This window comes from Grammomys surdaster, unplaced genomic scaffold (genome assembly GCF_004785775.1).
Source record: "Grammomys surdaster isolate TR1022 unplaced genomic scaffold, NIH_TR_1.0 126048, whole genome shotgun sequence".
NCBI classification, from domain to species: Eukaryota; Metazoa; Chordata; class Mammalia; order Rodentia; family Muridae; genus Grammomys; species Grammomys surdaster.
This window is the reverse complement of record NW_021620860.1, coordinates 2,474,443-2,491,078: the sequence shown is the minus strand read 5'-3', so window position 1 is coordinate 2,491,078 and position 16,636 is coordinate 2,474,443. Positions and strand designations below refer to the sequence as shown.

The 16,636-nt window shown below is 37.9% G+C and overlaps 1 protein-coding gene across 1 annotated transcript in view; it reads right to left on the bottom strand.

The window, feature by feature from the left end:
* The window catches only part of Npepps (aminopeptidase puromycin sensitive), a 71,362-nt gene that overhangs the window by 42,751 nt on the left and 11,975 nt on the right, over positions 1-16,636 (bottom strand). The window contains exons 3-4 of the mRNA XM_028754989.1: positions 10,711-10,788; positions 538-659 (exon numbers count right to left, since the gene is read on the bottom strand). Coding sequence (XP_028610822.1) covers positions 538-659; positions 10,711-10,788 — 200 coding nt within the window. The remainder of the gene's footprint in view (positions 1-537; positions 660-10,710; positions 10,789-16,636) is intronic.

The following is a 16,636-nucleotide window of genomic DNA, read 5'->3' as shown; positions in this document are numbered from 1 at the left end:
GTATGTACACGCACATGAATATACTATCATTACCTGGGTATGTACACACAAATGAATATACTATTATTCTCCAGGCTATATCCCTCATTCCCTCTTGTCCTTTTTGAAAGGTTTCTATTTTTACGATTTATTTCCAAGTGTATGTGTATATGCATGCAAGTAAGAGCAAGTGCCCTCAGAGAAAGGCCAGAGTGTCAGCTCCTCTGTAGGTACAAAATCTCAAAGAGCAGAAGAGTCTGTTAAACAATTACCCATACCTCCACAGCCCTACTTATCTTCTTTATATAGACAGAAATAGTTCTAAATATAAAATACAAATTCCAGGGCCAGGTGTGGTGGCACACTCCTTTAACCCCAGCACTCAGGAGGCAGAGGTAAGTAGATCTTTGAGTTTGAGGCCAGCCTTGTCTATAAAGCATGTTCTAGGGATACATACATACATAGGAGACCTGTGTTGAAAAACAAAACAAAAAAATAAAATAAGATAAAATAAAATAGAAAACAAAGGATAGCATTTGTGACAACAGCCACACATACCTCAAACTGTGTGACAGCAGCATAGCGCACCTCGCCGGCAGGGGTGGTGTATCTACTTCTGTAGAAACCTTTCATTTTGTCATTCAGCTCTCCAACAAAATCTATCTTTAAGGTTCCTGTACCTGTGATTGAAGATGAATAAAGATCTTTTTATTGACATGTTAATACAGGTACCAAAATATGCCCTCAAGACACTATATTCAATAGGCTATTACAATGTTCAAAGCATTTATTTCCTTTCTCAAATACTCTTTTTGGCACTGGAGAGAATACTGATTGACATGAATAGCAAACTAATCCTTTAAGTTTTATTTACAGGGACTGCTTAGAAAACTATTTCACTAAGTCTCAAATTACCACAATATATAAATACAAAATAAGAGAGAAACATTTATTATTAAATTTCTGATATGTTCCTGTGCATTGGATTCTAAAAATATTTCTAAATATTTATAAAGTTGGAAGTATTGTCTGCTTTGGTATAGAGGGCTTAAAATGTTAAGTGAAAGTCCTGAGAATAGTAAACAGCAAGACCATTTCACCTAAAACATGCTCTTGGCCAATTACATCATGTCTTTAGCCTTTTTAAAATAACTTTAGGACAAAAAATGTAGCCAATTACTTTACCACTAAAGACATAATACTTGTTTGATCCAGACAGAACACTGACTACATATTCTTATAAGGAATTATAGGGAAGAACAATTATTTGATCAAGTAAGGCATACAGCTCACTCAATCATCTGAGTGTGCGCACTAGAGAGAAAAGCTAATAAGCTAAGCACAAATGCAACCAAAATACACACCCTATTGTTTTAAGAGCAAAACCAGTTTTCCCTATATGTGTGATTTCTGCCAAAAAAAAGGGGGGGGGACAATTTTTAATAACAGAATATAGATAAGTATAACTAGTATTCACTTGCTGAACTCAGATGCACGGCAAAACAATAATCCATTGTACATCCTATAAATCAAGTCACAGCACACAAAATATTTGGAAAAAAATGTTGACTTTGGACTTGATCTTTTCCATGTATTTATTTATAATAAGATCTAGAGTATGTGACTCTAAAGACATGAGGAAAATGATTAGCCAACCATACCAGACTACCATATCCTGATATTCCAAACTGTCCGTTTGAAATGCTAAAAGTAATGATGTCTGACATTGATTCAATGTTGTTGATTTTTTTTCTCCTTTGACATTAACTTTTTATATAGTCTTAAAGTCAAATTTCATGCCTGAAACTGAATTTGCTCTTTGGAAAGGTTCAAAGTCTCACAAGTGGAAATCTAAACAACAGGCAAAGGACAAAAGGCATGGCTTCTACTTAAAAACAGGTGTGTCTGCCATGTGGCTAAACTCATTTTCTCATGTGTCATTAAGTGGTTCTGACAGTTATTTAAGACAGAATTTTAGACTCCTATAGCAAAGTAAGTACTAAAACAGTGTCACATAAGCAATCATGCTGCAAACAACACTAATGGCTAAACTGCAGCTCAACTGAAAAGACATCTGAATAAATCAGACACTTTATCTGTGACATCTCAAGGGACAATGAACATTCTCTGGTGTGTGCTAGGATGAACCTAGGGCATCACGAATAACGCTAAAAAGGTTCTCTGCCACTGAGCTGTATCTCAAACTCCAGGGAATACTTTTTCTTTTAACAAGAATGACATACTACTAGGACAGTAAGTATCAACATAGTTATGAGACTATAATAATTATTAATGATGGATACAAAAAAATAACAACTAATGCAAAAATGTAAGAAAATATCTAAGTGTTTTATCCTCTATTTCCCATAGGAATTTACTATTTTTTTAAAAGCAGATACATTTACATTATTAAGGTTTTACAAAGAAAATACAATAATTTTTAAAATTCATTACCCTTAGTGGGAACTGTCTGATGGAATCTTATGTTACAATTTCACAGATGAAATTGGCACTATGCTTTCACTGTCAAGATGTTTTCTAATATAACTCATATTCATAGTAAATGAATTCTACTTTCAATTTTTCCTACTTGGAACAAAAGTGGATTTAAAACTCATAACTAAATAAGAAAGGCTGCTTACACTTTTACTTGGTTTTAAATCTCCAAGGCCATCAAACCATAACAAGATACTGACAGTGACCACTTCCAAAGAGTGGCTTACTAAACAAAATACAAAGTATTGGAAAGGGTAATTACCTGAAATTCAAACAAAACACAAGTTAAAGATTTTTTAAATCATTATTAAATTAGTTTCACATTATACAATACTAATCACAAAACATTACTATTAACAGAATTTTAAGGTGACTAGAAAAAAGGACTTTTTGACAAATTTCATTTATCAAACACCATAATGAACCAACAGCCAGTTGATCTTTAATTTTATACTTATTCGTAAGGAACTACATTGTTTCCTCAAATTAGATACTTAATTTCAATGTCCAACCTACTTATGTTTAGATGGTAAACCTTTAAGAACATAAAACTAGTTAAGTGGCTCACACCTTTAATCCCAGCACTTGGGCAGATCTCTCTTGAGTTTGAGGCCAGACTGGTCTCCATGATTGAGACTTCTAGGTCAGCCAGAGCTGTAAATAAGACCTTCTCTCCAAAAACAACAATAACAACAACAAAACCCAAAACCAAAACAACAAGAAGCAAACCATAAAATAATGATTGAAATTAAACAACTAAGATAATCACAATATCCATAAAAAACATAAATGCTGAAAGTTTAGGAAAGTGTAACTGCAAAACCTACATCTCTTGAAGTAATTTAATAAGCTTACTAAATGCTATAAAACTAAAAATCAGTTTCCTTTTTTTAAAAAAAAGGTTTTATTTATTTATTTTATATATATGACGAGTATACTGTAGCTGCCTTCAGACACACCTGAAGAGGGCATCAGATTCCATTACAGATGGTTGTGAGCCACCATGTGGTTGCTGGGAATTGAACTCAGGACCTCTGGAAGAGCAGTCAGTGCTCTTTTTTTTTTTAAGGTTTTTATTTATTTATTATATGTAAGTACACTGGACACTCCATGAGAGGGCATCAGATCTCATTACAGATGGTTGTGAGCCACCATGTGGTTGCTGGAATTTGAACTCAGGACCTCTGAAAGAGCAGTCAGTGCTCTTAACCGCTGAGCCATCTCTCCAGCCCCTAAAAATCAATTTTTTTTTAAAAGATTTATTTATTTATTTTATTTATGAGTACACTGTAGCTGTCTTCAGACACACCAGAAGAGGGCATCGAATCTCATTACGGATGGTTGTGAGCCACCATGTGGTTGCTGGGATTTGAACTCAGGACCTCTGGAAGAGCAGTCAGTGCTCTTAACCGCTGAGCCATCTCTCCAGCCCTAAAAATCAATTTCTATAAAAGGAAAATGCTATCAATAGTATTACAGAATGATGCCAGTATCAGAGATGCTTTAGCTATCTGGTAACTGGTACAATTGTTAAGTTTGAAGAGACAAAACGCAAAGGCTACTGAAGATATCATAAGATTATGTATGTTCATTCAATATTTATTCCATTATCACTCAAGACGATATAATCTGATAAAGCTCTGAGAAGATAAAGAACTTTTTCTTTAGATTTAGTTTGTCTTTATTTCTTCCAAATTCACAGATATTTGTAAGACAAGACCTTTATTTAAGGCAAAATGACTAAATGATCCTGAAAACTTTGGTATAATGTGGAAGTCAATGATTTTCCAGTAAACATTATCACAGATATTCAATAACTTAAAAATTAAAATTCCATTATTATTAATGGTCACAGGTGTAGGTTTTTTTTGTTTATTCCTTTCTCTTTTAAATGGCATCAGTTTTCTTCTTCTACCTCTACATAGGTTCTAGGGACTGGATTCAGGTCATCAGACTTCTATGGCAAATGCCATTCTTCACTGGAACATCTTGTTGGCCCAATATTCAATAATTTAACACACTCACACTTGCAGATTTTCTAGCATTTTTATGAGTCGTCACTTTTATGAGCTAAAGAATTTGCTACAGCTGGAAAGATGAATGAGTAGTTACGAGGACTGGCTGCTCGTCCAGAGAACCCGAGCTTGATTCCCAGCACCCACACGAGGCTCACAACCTCCTGTCACTCTGCACCAGCTTTCTGACCTCTACAGGCTCTGCACATACAGAGACACACACAGACATCAAACACTTTTTTTAAAAAATAATTGTTCGCTGGGCAATGGTGGCGCACGCCTTGAATCCCAGCACTTGGAAGGCCAAGGCAGGTGGATTTCTGAGTTCGAGGCCAGCCTGGTCTACAGAGTGAGCACCAGGACAGCCAGAGCTACACAGAGAAACCCTGTCTCAAAAAAATAAAAAAAAAAAAAAAAAAGAATTGTTTTATTAACTTAAAAAACTCAAAAATTATATAAACTGTTATAGGTTTAAAGACAATTTCCAATAAAATATGAAGTAGATAAAAACCACTATTCTGATTTATAGTATAGTACATATATGTAATTTCTCTGGTATTATTTGAAATGGCTTTGAACATTTATCATGTGTTTTAGGAATTTATCAAAAATGATGCAGCCTAATCTAGTGGTGGTGGTGCATGCCCTTTAATTCCAATGTTCAGGAGGCAGAGGAAGGCAGAACTTTATGAGTTCGAGGCCAGCCTAGTTTACAGAGTTCCAGGACAGCCAGGGCTACATAGAGAAGCTCTGTCTCAGGAAAAAAAGGATGTAGCCTGGAATCGGAGAGATAGCTTAGCATTAAGAGCACAAGCTCCTCTACAGAAGGACCCAGATGTGACTCCCAGCGCTCACACAGCAGCCCACAACTGTGTGTAACTACAGTTATAGGAGATCTGAGCCTTCTTCTGGCCTATTCAGGCACCAGGCACAAACAAGAATACAAAGAAAACATTCATATAAGATTACTTAAAAAAAAATTCAGGATATATAAATGACTACAAAACTGTGACAGAGTTTCTAACGATACATAAGAAACTCATCACTTTTGAGGGGTGAACCAAGAGGAGGACAAGACAAAATTTTATCAAGACAGCATGAATTTGAAAACTAAGCAAGACTGTGTCAAAATAAAATAAAACAGGGCTAGGGGTGTGAAAATGTGGCTCTGTGATGAAGGCATTTGTCTAACATGTATAAGCTTTAGGTCCAATTCCAAGTTGTTGGGGATAGGAATTAAATCCCAGGACTCAAGAAGGAGAAGCAGATGGATCTCTGTGTTTGAGGCCAACATGGTGGACTATTTATTTAGTATGTTCTAGCCCAGCCAGAGCTACATAGACTCTGCCTCAAACAAAAGAAAATAAAGCAAACACACAAGAAACCTGAGCAAGACAAAGCAGCATGCACCTAGAACCCCTAGCATTTCAAGGCAGAGCCAAGTTCAAAGCCTGCCTGGCTTACAAATTAAGTTCCAGAGTAGCCAAAAGAACACAGCCAAGACCTATCTCAAAAAACAAAGAGTGGCTCAGGTGATATAAATTAGAGGTGGAGTCTCTAATTTATGAGGTATGAGGCACTGGGTTCAATCCCTATTACGGTGAACAAAGAAGCAAACCAAAAAGCAGAATATGTATAGCAGAGACACAGGCCTTGGTTTGCCCTTTATTTCTCAACTGTTGTATTGTATTATGCTGCCCAGGATGGGCTGGTGCTCATGGCACTACAGAACAGCTGGCTGGCAAGCTTCAAAGCCATCCTCCCGTCTCCACGACCCATCTAATTCCATCTGTCTTTTTATCTGGGTTCTATGACTCCAACTTGGGACATTCGGCCTGTCTATCTCCTTAGCCTCTATTTTAATATTCACGTCCCTCCATTTTTACTCAACTCCTGCTCTTAAACTTTGTGTGTGAGAAAGAGTGTGTGTACATGCACGCAGGAAAAATCCTTCTACCATGTGGGTCCTAGAAACCAAACTCAGGTTGTTAGGCTTCTTGTATGTAGCACGCCATTTTTTTCTTACATTTCTTTTCTTCTTCCTTCTTAGTGGCAATGGAGACTGAATCCAAGTCCTTGGGGATAACAGTAAGTTTTAACACTACCTACAGCCACATCCTTTTGTGTCCTGTCAGTCTTTTTAACTAAATATCCTACTTGTATAGTATTTTACTTATATCCCATATGTGGCAAACTTCTTATTCAGTTCTAAATGTTTTCTTAGTTCTTTGCTTTTGTTTCTTATTTTAGAGTCTTACTAGGTTAATCAACCTGGTCTTAAACTCCTTGGCTCAAATAATTATCTCATTCCAACCTCTTAAATAGCCAGGATTACAAATCCATGCCATTATGTCTACCTTTACCCAACTGCCTTCTCCCCTATTGATATTTGCAGTGCTGGGCTGTACTTTGCCTGACACATCCTTTTTTGTTTGTTTTGTTTTGTTTTGTTTTTTTGAGACAAGGTTTCTCTGTGTAGCCCTGGCTGTCCTGGAACTCACTCTGTAGACCAGGCTGGCCTCGAACTCAGAAATCCACCTGCCTCAGCCTCCCAAGTGCTGGGATTAAAGGCGTGCGCCACCACCGCCCGGCTGCCTGACACATCCTGACCAAGTACTCTGCCAATTTAACTTTCCTAACAAGTTTTCACTCAATTATTCTAAATATGTGGAAAAGAAAATTTTTGTGCTATTTTTGGGGAGAGGGGTTGTTGTTATTGGTTTTGTGTATAAGTTTTGAAGATGTTGTTGTTTTGAGACACGGTTTCTCTATGTAGTCCTGGCTGTCCTGGAGTTCACTAGTTGGCCTCCAACTCCCAGAGATCCATTTGCCTCTGCCTCCTTAATGCTGGGATTAAAGATATGCACCACCATGACAACTTCTGCTATTAATTTCTAACACCGTCACAGTGTCAACAGAGAATATAGTCTTAATGATACACATTTTTTAGGCCTGGGAGGCTGGAGTGATGGCTCAATGGTAAAGATCACTGGCAGCTCTTCCAAATGACCCAGGTTTGATTTCCAGTCCTCACATGGCACACAACCACCTGTAAACCCAGTTCCAGGGAATCTGTCCATCTCTTCTGGCTTCCTCTGGCACCGGGCACATATTTAGTGTGCAGACTTACATGTAGGCAAAACACTCATCATGCACATAAATTCTTGGTTTCAGTTTGTTGTTTTGAACAAAATTTCTCTATGTAGTCTTGGCTCTCCAGGAGCTCACTATGTAGGCCACAATGACCTCAAATTCAAATAGGCCCTCTTACCTTTGCTGCTCACTCTTCCAGCCCCCAATGGTGAGATTTAAGGCCTGTGCCATCAAGGCCTAGCCTAAAATTACTCTAGTTTTACCAAATAACAGTTCATATTTTTAAACTGATACAGTAGCCCCAGGCTTATGGAGTCCAAGCCAGTGTGCCCTTAACTCTCCGTGAGTATCCATCAGCCAATGGTTTTAACTCTTATTTCTAAACACCTGCTTATATAACTGTATTCACTTTAAAAAGCATTCATTTTTATGTATATGGGTATTTCTCTTGCGCATGTGCCTGTGTGTGTGTGTGTGTGTCTGTGTGTGTGTGCCTGGTACCCCTGAAAGTCAGAAAGACTACGATCCCCTAGAACTGAAATTACAGACAGCTATCGGGAACTTTTAATACTCTCACACAAATTCATGATTTAACTACAGAATTCTAAGATGAAAATCAGAATCACCTAGTATTTGAAACAAGCAATCATTTATTATTAGAGTATAGTTTCCATTGTTCCTAAGGAAAGTCTAATGTGAGGGTGGGGATGAAGCTCAGTTGGTAGAATGCATGTCAATCATGTACAAAGCCTTAAGTTTGATTCCAAGCACCCTATCAGATGTGCCTGTAATCCCAGCACTTGAGATGGAGTTAGGGGAAACAGAAGTTTAAGGTCACCTTTGGTCACAGTGTTTGAGGCCAGTCAGGACTACATGACACCTTGTTTCAAAAAAAATAAAACAAGTCTAGCGCTGATCTCATTCCTAAACTCTGAAGGTCTGTGCCAGCTTCCATCCCATCCAACAGAAATTCTCTTCAAGCTTCACTTTATTCCCAAGGCACTAAAATCTGCTTTGGGATGCAATTTTTATACTTTCTCAATTAATCTCTCTCCAAAGAAATATTTTGTGAACTAAAAGCTCCTGTGTTTAATTCAAAGAGCTTTTAAAATTTATTCCTTTTTTAATTTTTTTTTATGTTTTGAGATAGGGTTTCTCTGAATAGCCCTGGCTGTCCGGGAACTCATTCAATAGACCAGGCTGGCCTTTAACTAAGAGCTCCATCTGCCTGTGCCTCCTGAGTGTTGGAATTAAAGGTATGCACTACCACCACCTGGCCCTGTACTATTTTAAACATATAATTCATCAACTTGAATATGTGCATGCATATTTTTTTAAAATTTGTGTTATAATTAGTACTTTATTATGTAAAAAAGAATTCATAAACTTACTGTTAAATACACCTCACTATACTGATGTGTCAAAACGAATCTCAGTATTGAACAACTATATTAACTCTAATTCTTTCACTAACACATGAAATGACTCAATAATAGTCATTTAGGTATAAAATACTTTTGTTATGACTTTTCCTTAGAATATATGTATATAATAAAACAGGTGGCTACAGCTAGCTGCTGCTGCTGCTGCTTCTTCTTCTTCTTCTTCTTCTTCTTCTTCTTCTTCTTCTTCTTCTTCTTCTTCTTCTTCTTCTTCTTCTTCTTTACATGGGTTTATCTCTTAACTAGTATTACAGAGACATTTGTTTATTATGAAGAATCTTTTTCATTTAAGATTTATTTCTGCAGGGCGGTGGTGGGACACGCCTTTAATCCCAGCACTTGGGAGGTGGAGGCTGGCGGATTTCTGAGTTCTAGGCCAGCCTGGTCTACAGAGTGAGTTCCAGGACAGTCAGGGCTATACAGAGAAACCCTGTCTCGAAAAACAAAAACAAAAAAAACAAAAAAAAAAAAAAAGATTTATTTCTATTTGTGAGGGGTGGGGGCAGGGAGAAGGAGAGGGAGAGCGGGATCAGAGGAGGTTTTAAGACTTCCCAGGGCTGGGTGTCAGAAAACAAACTTAGTCCTGTGGGAGAATGACAAGCACTCTTTTAACCACTGAGCCATCTCTCAGTTTACATTAAGAAATTTTTATTTGGGGGCTGGAGAGATGGCTCAGCGGTTAAGAGCACTGACTGCTCTTCAAGAGGTCATGAGTTCAAATCCCAGCAACCACATGGTGGCTCACAACCATCTACAATGAGATCTGATGCCCTCATATGGGTGTCTGAAGACAGCTACAGTGTACTTACATATAATAAATAAATAAATAAATCTTAAAAAAAAAAAAAAAAAAGAAATTTTTATTTTGTTTTTTTATTTTTTGGTTTTTTGAGACAGGGTTTCTCTGTATAGCCCAGGCTGTCCTGGAACTCACTCTGTAGACCAGGCTGGCCTCGAACTCAGAAATCCACCTGCCTCTGCATCCCAAGTGATGGGATTAAAGGTGTGCGCCACCAATGCCCGGCAAGAATTTTTTAAACTTCAGTTTATATGACAAGAAAAAATAGGTTTAGTATTATAATAACTTATTTTGATATCTCAGTTTACTAGGAAGCTAAATATCTTTTCACACATTTAATAGTTACTTACATTTTCCTGTATGATCTCTCCTTTTTTTTCAACTATTTATCAAATTCCTAAAGCCTTCATAATTGATTTGCGGATAATTTCTTCTATATTAAGCTCAAAAGGTCTTCTATATCCTTTGTGCTCTTATGTCAAGTAATAGTAAAATCATACCAACAAATCTTCCTTTCTGTGCCGCCCTCACTAGTAAAATTTCTCTTGTTCTGTTCAGTAAAATGCTATGTGAAACATTCTCCTCAGAGATCTCAATCAGCATCAGACGGAGGGAGCTACTTATTTTTAACAAACAGAAACTGAAAGCTACATATCTTATTCTATAGCAAACAATCTTTAGTTTTTCATAGTTCTCTGTTTAAGTAAAACACAAAGACAAGGAAATCTGAAAGTTTTATTTTTATAACTCAAAATTTTTAAGGGGGAAGAAAAGCTCTTAAATATTTTACTCTGTAAGCAACAACAGTGGAAGAAACGGGATGATTTCTTTGGAACAATAAGATGCATTTTCTCTCATAGGATTTCACAAAAGACACGTTTCTTACCTGTTTGGAGAGTACTAGGAAAAGACAAGGTGACTTTTTCATCTTCATTCTGATAGTTAAATCCTGTCGCATGGATTTCTGGAAAGAAGAAATTATTTCACAAATCTGAGTACATTGAAAAGAACAAATCCCAACTGCCACAGTTAAGAACTTTAACAAATTTTCTACTAAAATGAATGAGCTCCTCTTATTTGTGAGACAGGTCTGGCTATACAGCCCTGGTACTCTGTAGTAGCCCAGGCTGATCTGGATCTCATAGCAATCCTCCAGCCTTAGTCCTCCAAGTGTTAAAATGAATTGTCCCTTTCGTTTGTTTGTGTTTTGGAGATGACGTCTTACTATATAGCTCGGCCAGGCCTGGAAATCAGAGATCCTGTGCTAGCATTAAAGTTGTGTGCCTGGACAAATGCAACATCCTCGAGTAGTAAATCAACTTTCAATAATGAGTAAAACATGCTCCTTAAAAAATAATTACCCACGGGGCTGGAGAGATGGCTCAGCAGTGAAGGGCACTGACTGCTCTTACAGAGGTCCTGAGTTCAATTCCCAGCAAACACATGGTGGCTCACAACCATCTGTAATGGGATCCGATCCCCTTTTCTCAGTGTCTGAAGACAGCTGCAGTGTACTTGTATATAAAATATATAAATAAATCTTAAATAGAAAAAAAATTGCATGTGGGGCTGGATAGATGACTCAGTGGTTAAAAGCACCAGCTGCTCTTTCAGAGGACATGGGTTCAATTCCCAGCACCCACATGGCAGTTCAGAACTGTTTATAACTTCAGTTCCAGAGGCTCTGACACCCTCACACAGCCATACATACAAACAAAACACCAATGCACAGAAAATATAAACAAATATTTAAAGAAATAATAATAATTACATGTGGGCTGGTGAGATAGCTCTACAGGTAAAGGCACTTGCTGCACAAGTCTTGTAATATTAGTTCAAAATCATCAGAATCCATATATATGTACCAACTCCACAACATACACACACAGACACAATATTTTTAAAAGTAATTATATTTCTTTATAAATTTGCCTTCTTTGGTGATGTAAAGGAATACGGTTACTACAAATGATACAGCTTTCTTTTGTATTTATTCACTGACACTGTGCTCATTTTTGTGAGATGGGTCTTGCTATTTAGCAAGACTGTCTTCCAATTAGCAATTCTTCTGCCACAGCTTCCAAAGTTGTGATAGTCTTGCCAGATTTACAGAAAAGTTTCATTCTAATTGGTACGTGATATTACTCTCTATGCTACATCTATGCAGCATAAATCTTCGCAAGATTAGTACACTGTCAACAATTCATTGTTAAAAACATGAAAGTCTTGCACCTCACTCCCCAAAATAGATAATGTAAACTATGAAAGAAATCACACCCTTTTCTGGATTCTGAGCTCTTACATTTTACAAAAATAAATAAAATAAGAACCTGTACGATAAATTAAGACTCCAGTTATGCTAGGCAGTGGTGGTGCACGCCTTTAATCACTGCACTTGGGAGGCAGAGGCAGGCGGATTTCTGTAGGCCAGCCTGGTCTACAGAGTGAGTTCCAGGACAGCCAGGACTACACAGAGAAACCCTGTCTCAAAAAAACCAAAAAACCAAAAAAAAAAAAAAAAAAAAAAAAAAAAAAAAAAAAAAAAAAAAAAAACCCAAAACTCCAGTTATTTATTCTCCACCACCCATGAGGAGAAACTGGTAACTTTAATACTGCTTAAGGAAGCTTACTTTACTTAACATACTAAGAAGCCATAAGCTTGTTCCAACCAACACATCCCAAGTTCACCCCAAATAAAAATGATGGGTAAAGATGTGGCTCTAATAAACATGTGAAAAGATGTTCAGCATCAAAATCATACACACAAAAAATATCAATTCAGACCCACAATGATGACTACGGTCACACTTACAGCTACACCTAGGGAGGCTTCAGAGAACTGGAGCACAGACATTGCTGAGAGAACATCTAAAGGTGGACGCCTAGTAAACAGTTCACTTCATCAGAAGGTTAAATATACAGTTGCTTATTTATGGTGGAGCAATCCGACTCCCATGGATGTTTTCTCTTTCCCCCTCTCTCTCCCCTCCTGCTCTCTGTCTACACAAAGACGTGTGTATGTGTGTGTGTGTGTGTGTGTGTGTGTGTATAATACAAATGATCATAATGGTATTACTTATAATAGCTCCAATGTAGGGATTCTGTCATTGAATGTCCATCAACTAATGAAGAGATAAAATGTGGTAGAGTCACAAAATCAATTGTTATTCAACAATAAGGAGTGTGGTGCTGTGCTACAAGATGGCTCAGTGAGTAAAGGTACATGCCACCATATATGACTACCTGAGCTGGATCCCTGAAATCCACATGGTAGAAAGAGAGAGCCAACTCCTAAAACTGTCTTAGACCTTCACAAATACATTATGGGGTGCATGCCACCACCTTGCCCAAATAAACCAAGTTAGACAAGTAGAATCAGAAGCTCAAAGCTAGCCCTGGATATATTGTAGGTTTGAGGCCACCCTAAGCTACATGAAAAAACTGTCTCAAACAAAATTTTAAAAAATGTTTTTAAATAAATGAGTGGTGAACTGAGGAACAACGGGCAATGACCACTAATGAGTACTTTCTTCCTAGAAATTCAAAATGTTGATTGAGTCTGCTGATGGCCATACAAAACCTGTGGACAATCTAAAAGCTGAAACCTACATATCTTATTCATTCTTAAAGTGAATGACTTGATGGGGCTGTAACCTAGAGTGATCCTCCCAGCTCTTCAGCCCAGCCCCTGGGATTACAGGCACGTACTATCATATCCACACCCCTTATATGCTTTAAGTTGGCTAGCAGAATTTCAAACATTTTTATATTTATATTATTACTATGGTTCATACATGTGTCTGTAAAACTAAAACCTTTACAAAGACAATAAAAACAGTTCAGACTCTGAAGGGGTTTTCAGCAATCCTCTGAGTAAAGCTTCCTCACTATAGATAAGGAAAACAGAAAATGAAATATATAGAATTAAGGATTTGATGATGACTGCATGGTTAAACTCAGTAGTTTCTTGTACCTATTTCTAAAATTCTTCTTGCTAGCATAAAATTTCTTCTAGTTGGGGATTTAGCTCAGTGGTAGAGCGCTTGCCTAGCAAGCACAAGGCCCTGGGTTCGATCCTCAGCTGGGGGGGGGTAGGGGGGGAAACAGGAAAAAAAATGTCTTCTAAAATTAAACAGATATCCGAAATTTGGTATATAGAGTTGTTCTCTACTAGACCAAAAACTAAAAATATGCTTCCCTAAGATACAATTATAATAGCCTTAAGGGAAGGTAATTACCACCTTAATGACTAAAAATGTCCCCTCTACCAGGTGTAGGCTACCAGGACCCAGGGAGGCTAAGGCAGGAAGATCATGACGAGTTGAGGGTAGCCTAGAATGACAGTGAGATAATGTCTCAAGTGATCAACAAACAAAAATCAATATTCTTTTGTCTTTGTGTGGTGTGCGCATCTTCATGTGGGTGTGTGCATATGTGCATGTGAGTGTATGTGCATATGGAGACCAAGGGCAACATTAGCTATCTTCCTGGATCAGTTTCCACCTCATGTTTGTGACAGACTCCACGGTCTGGCTAGGCTGGCAGGTCAATGACCTCCATCGTCACTTTTCTGTGAGTGCTGTGGTTCTGAGATCACGTCTGCACAACTGTGTGGCAAGTACTTTACTAACGAAGCCACCTCCCCAGCCCAAGTCTTTTTAAAGAGAAAATGGTATTCTAGTAGCTCTGAGCTATTGTGATCAAGGATTACTAAAACCAATTTGTTCTTATAAACTGCAAAAGGCTAATACAACACTAAAGAACAGCAGGATGAGAGAGACCGGAGCAGTCCAGTGCTCTAATGCTACATTTCTTCCCACAATACATACTTCCAACTGTAGGTACAACTAGGCTTCATAACCACCAAGAAACCAAATTTTCTCTGAAAAGAAAGTAGTCATGTATTTGAATTCTTTTAAAATATCTTGAATTATTGGAACTATTTCAATCCTTTTATATTTAATGATTGTTAAGTAGAGCATTCCTTTGCCCCAAATCAAAGTCTTGTGATGCACTGAAATCTAAAACTTTGAGATACATGGCCTAACATACATGGCCAAAGCAAAAATGAGAAAGTACTCAATATAATATTAATAGTCATCAAGGAAACACAAACTCAAACTATCACCACTGACCACTACACACACACACACACACACACACACACACACACACACACTGCAATGATTAGCTTTACTAGAGTGGCAACAAAAACATAACCTAAAATTAAAACTAATGTTGCTGGTGCAAACATTCTCCACTACCCTTAGGTTTCCCATGTTTGCCTGGACAGTTCTTTCTCCAGCTATGTAAATGCTGTAGAGCATTCAGACATAACGCCCTCTTTAAAGGTCTGTCCTATCACTTCTAAGGACACTCTTCACAGGACTGGGTCCTATCCCCAGCACAAACATGGGACATGGTGGTAAGTGGTTGCAACTCAAGTCCCAGGACCCAGGAGGCAAATAAAACTCAGAATTTCAATGTCAATCACAACTACATTATAAAAGTAACTTTTTATTCTCCTGTATTAAGGCTTACTGCCTCTGCTAACCTAGGCCTAGTCCTGGAAGCCTCCATATAATCTTATCTAGGCCTAGAATGTTTTCAGCCTCTGGGACGTACTGCTGAACAAGAACACCCTTTCTAATTCTTTCTGAACTCTGGCTGGCTGGTCAACTCAGCTCAAACTTCTCTCCATGCCAACTGACTCAATCTGGCTTCTCTTGCTGCCTGTGACTTTTTGCTTTGCTTGGCCTCAAACTTACTCTGGCAATCTATTCTTGTCTTCTGGCGTTTCCTCATTCTCTGGCTTGTTTCTGTCTTCACCTTTATCTAGCTTATTCTCTCTTCAATCTATCTCTGTAAAAATGCCACTTCTCCCTCTCTCTCTCCCTCTCCCAACTCTCTCCACTGCTCTCATAAAGTAGCTTCCCTTTCCTAATGAGAGCTTCCCTTTCCTAATGAGAGTTGGGCTTATCCTATTCTGCCAAATCTTCCTCTGATTCATCACTTTGTCTGCCACCCAATTAGACATCACTTTCAAACATGGGTGTTTCCTTCTACAAACTATCGCTACCGTCATTGTTTGTGATTAAAGAAAGGTGTGTACTAAGAGTATTTTGTATTCCAGCCAGAGGGATTATAGTTGTGTCCTAAGGGCTGAGCCACACCAGAACTAGAAACATTTTTTTTTCAGTAAATAACACAATCTCAGGGTTCACAATGTGCTCAAATATCCTGCAACGCTATATAGCCAAACTTGCCTACATGAGACTCAAACCAAAAAAAAAAAAAATCCTCATTGTAAATACTAATTTCCTTCTCTCTCTCTCTATCTCTCTCTCTCTATCTCTCTTTCTCTCTCTCTCTCCTTCCCTCCCTCCCTCCCCCTCTCTCTCTCTCTCCTTTAATACTATTTTATTCTGCATTTGGTATTTGGGGTTTTATCCAATGGCCTTAGCTCATAACTCCATCCCCAAAGTAGGCCTTAATTAATTAGGCATAATTCAATCTTCCCTGTCTTTCTCAGCCCCCATCACTTCACAAGATGTGTGATACACAGGAGGCAGGAAGGCTATACTGAGATGCCAGAGGATCTGGCCAGGCTTTCCTTGATTTTCTCACCAATTTCAATGCATTAGATGAGCAAGTCTTTTTAAAAAAAAAAAAAAACAAAAACAAAAACAAAACAAAACAAACAAACAAAAAACTCAAAAGGACAAAGTTCAGAGTTCAGAGAGCTTCCAGACAGAGAAACTCCTAGAGGATGAATGAGCCTTTCCCCCACAGTCTGTTTTGGCTTATTTTAA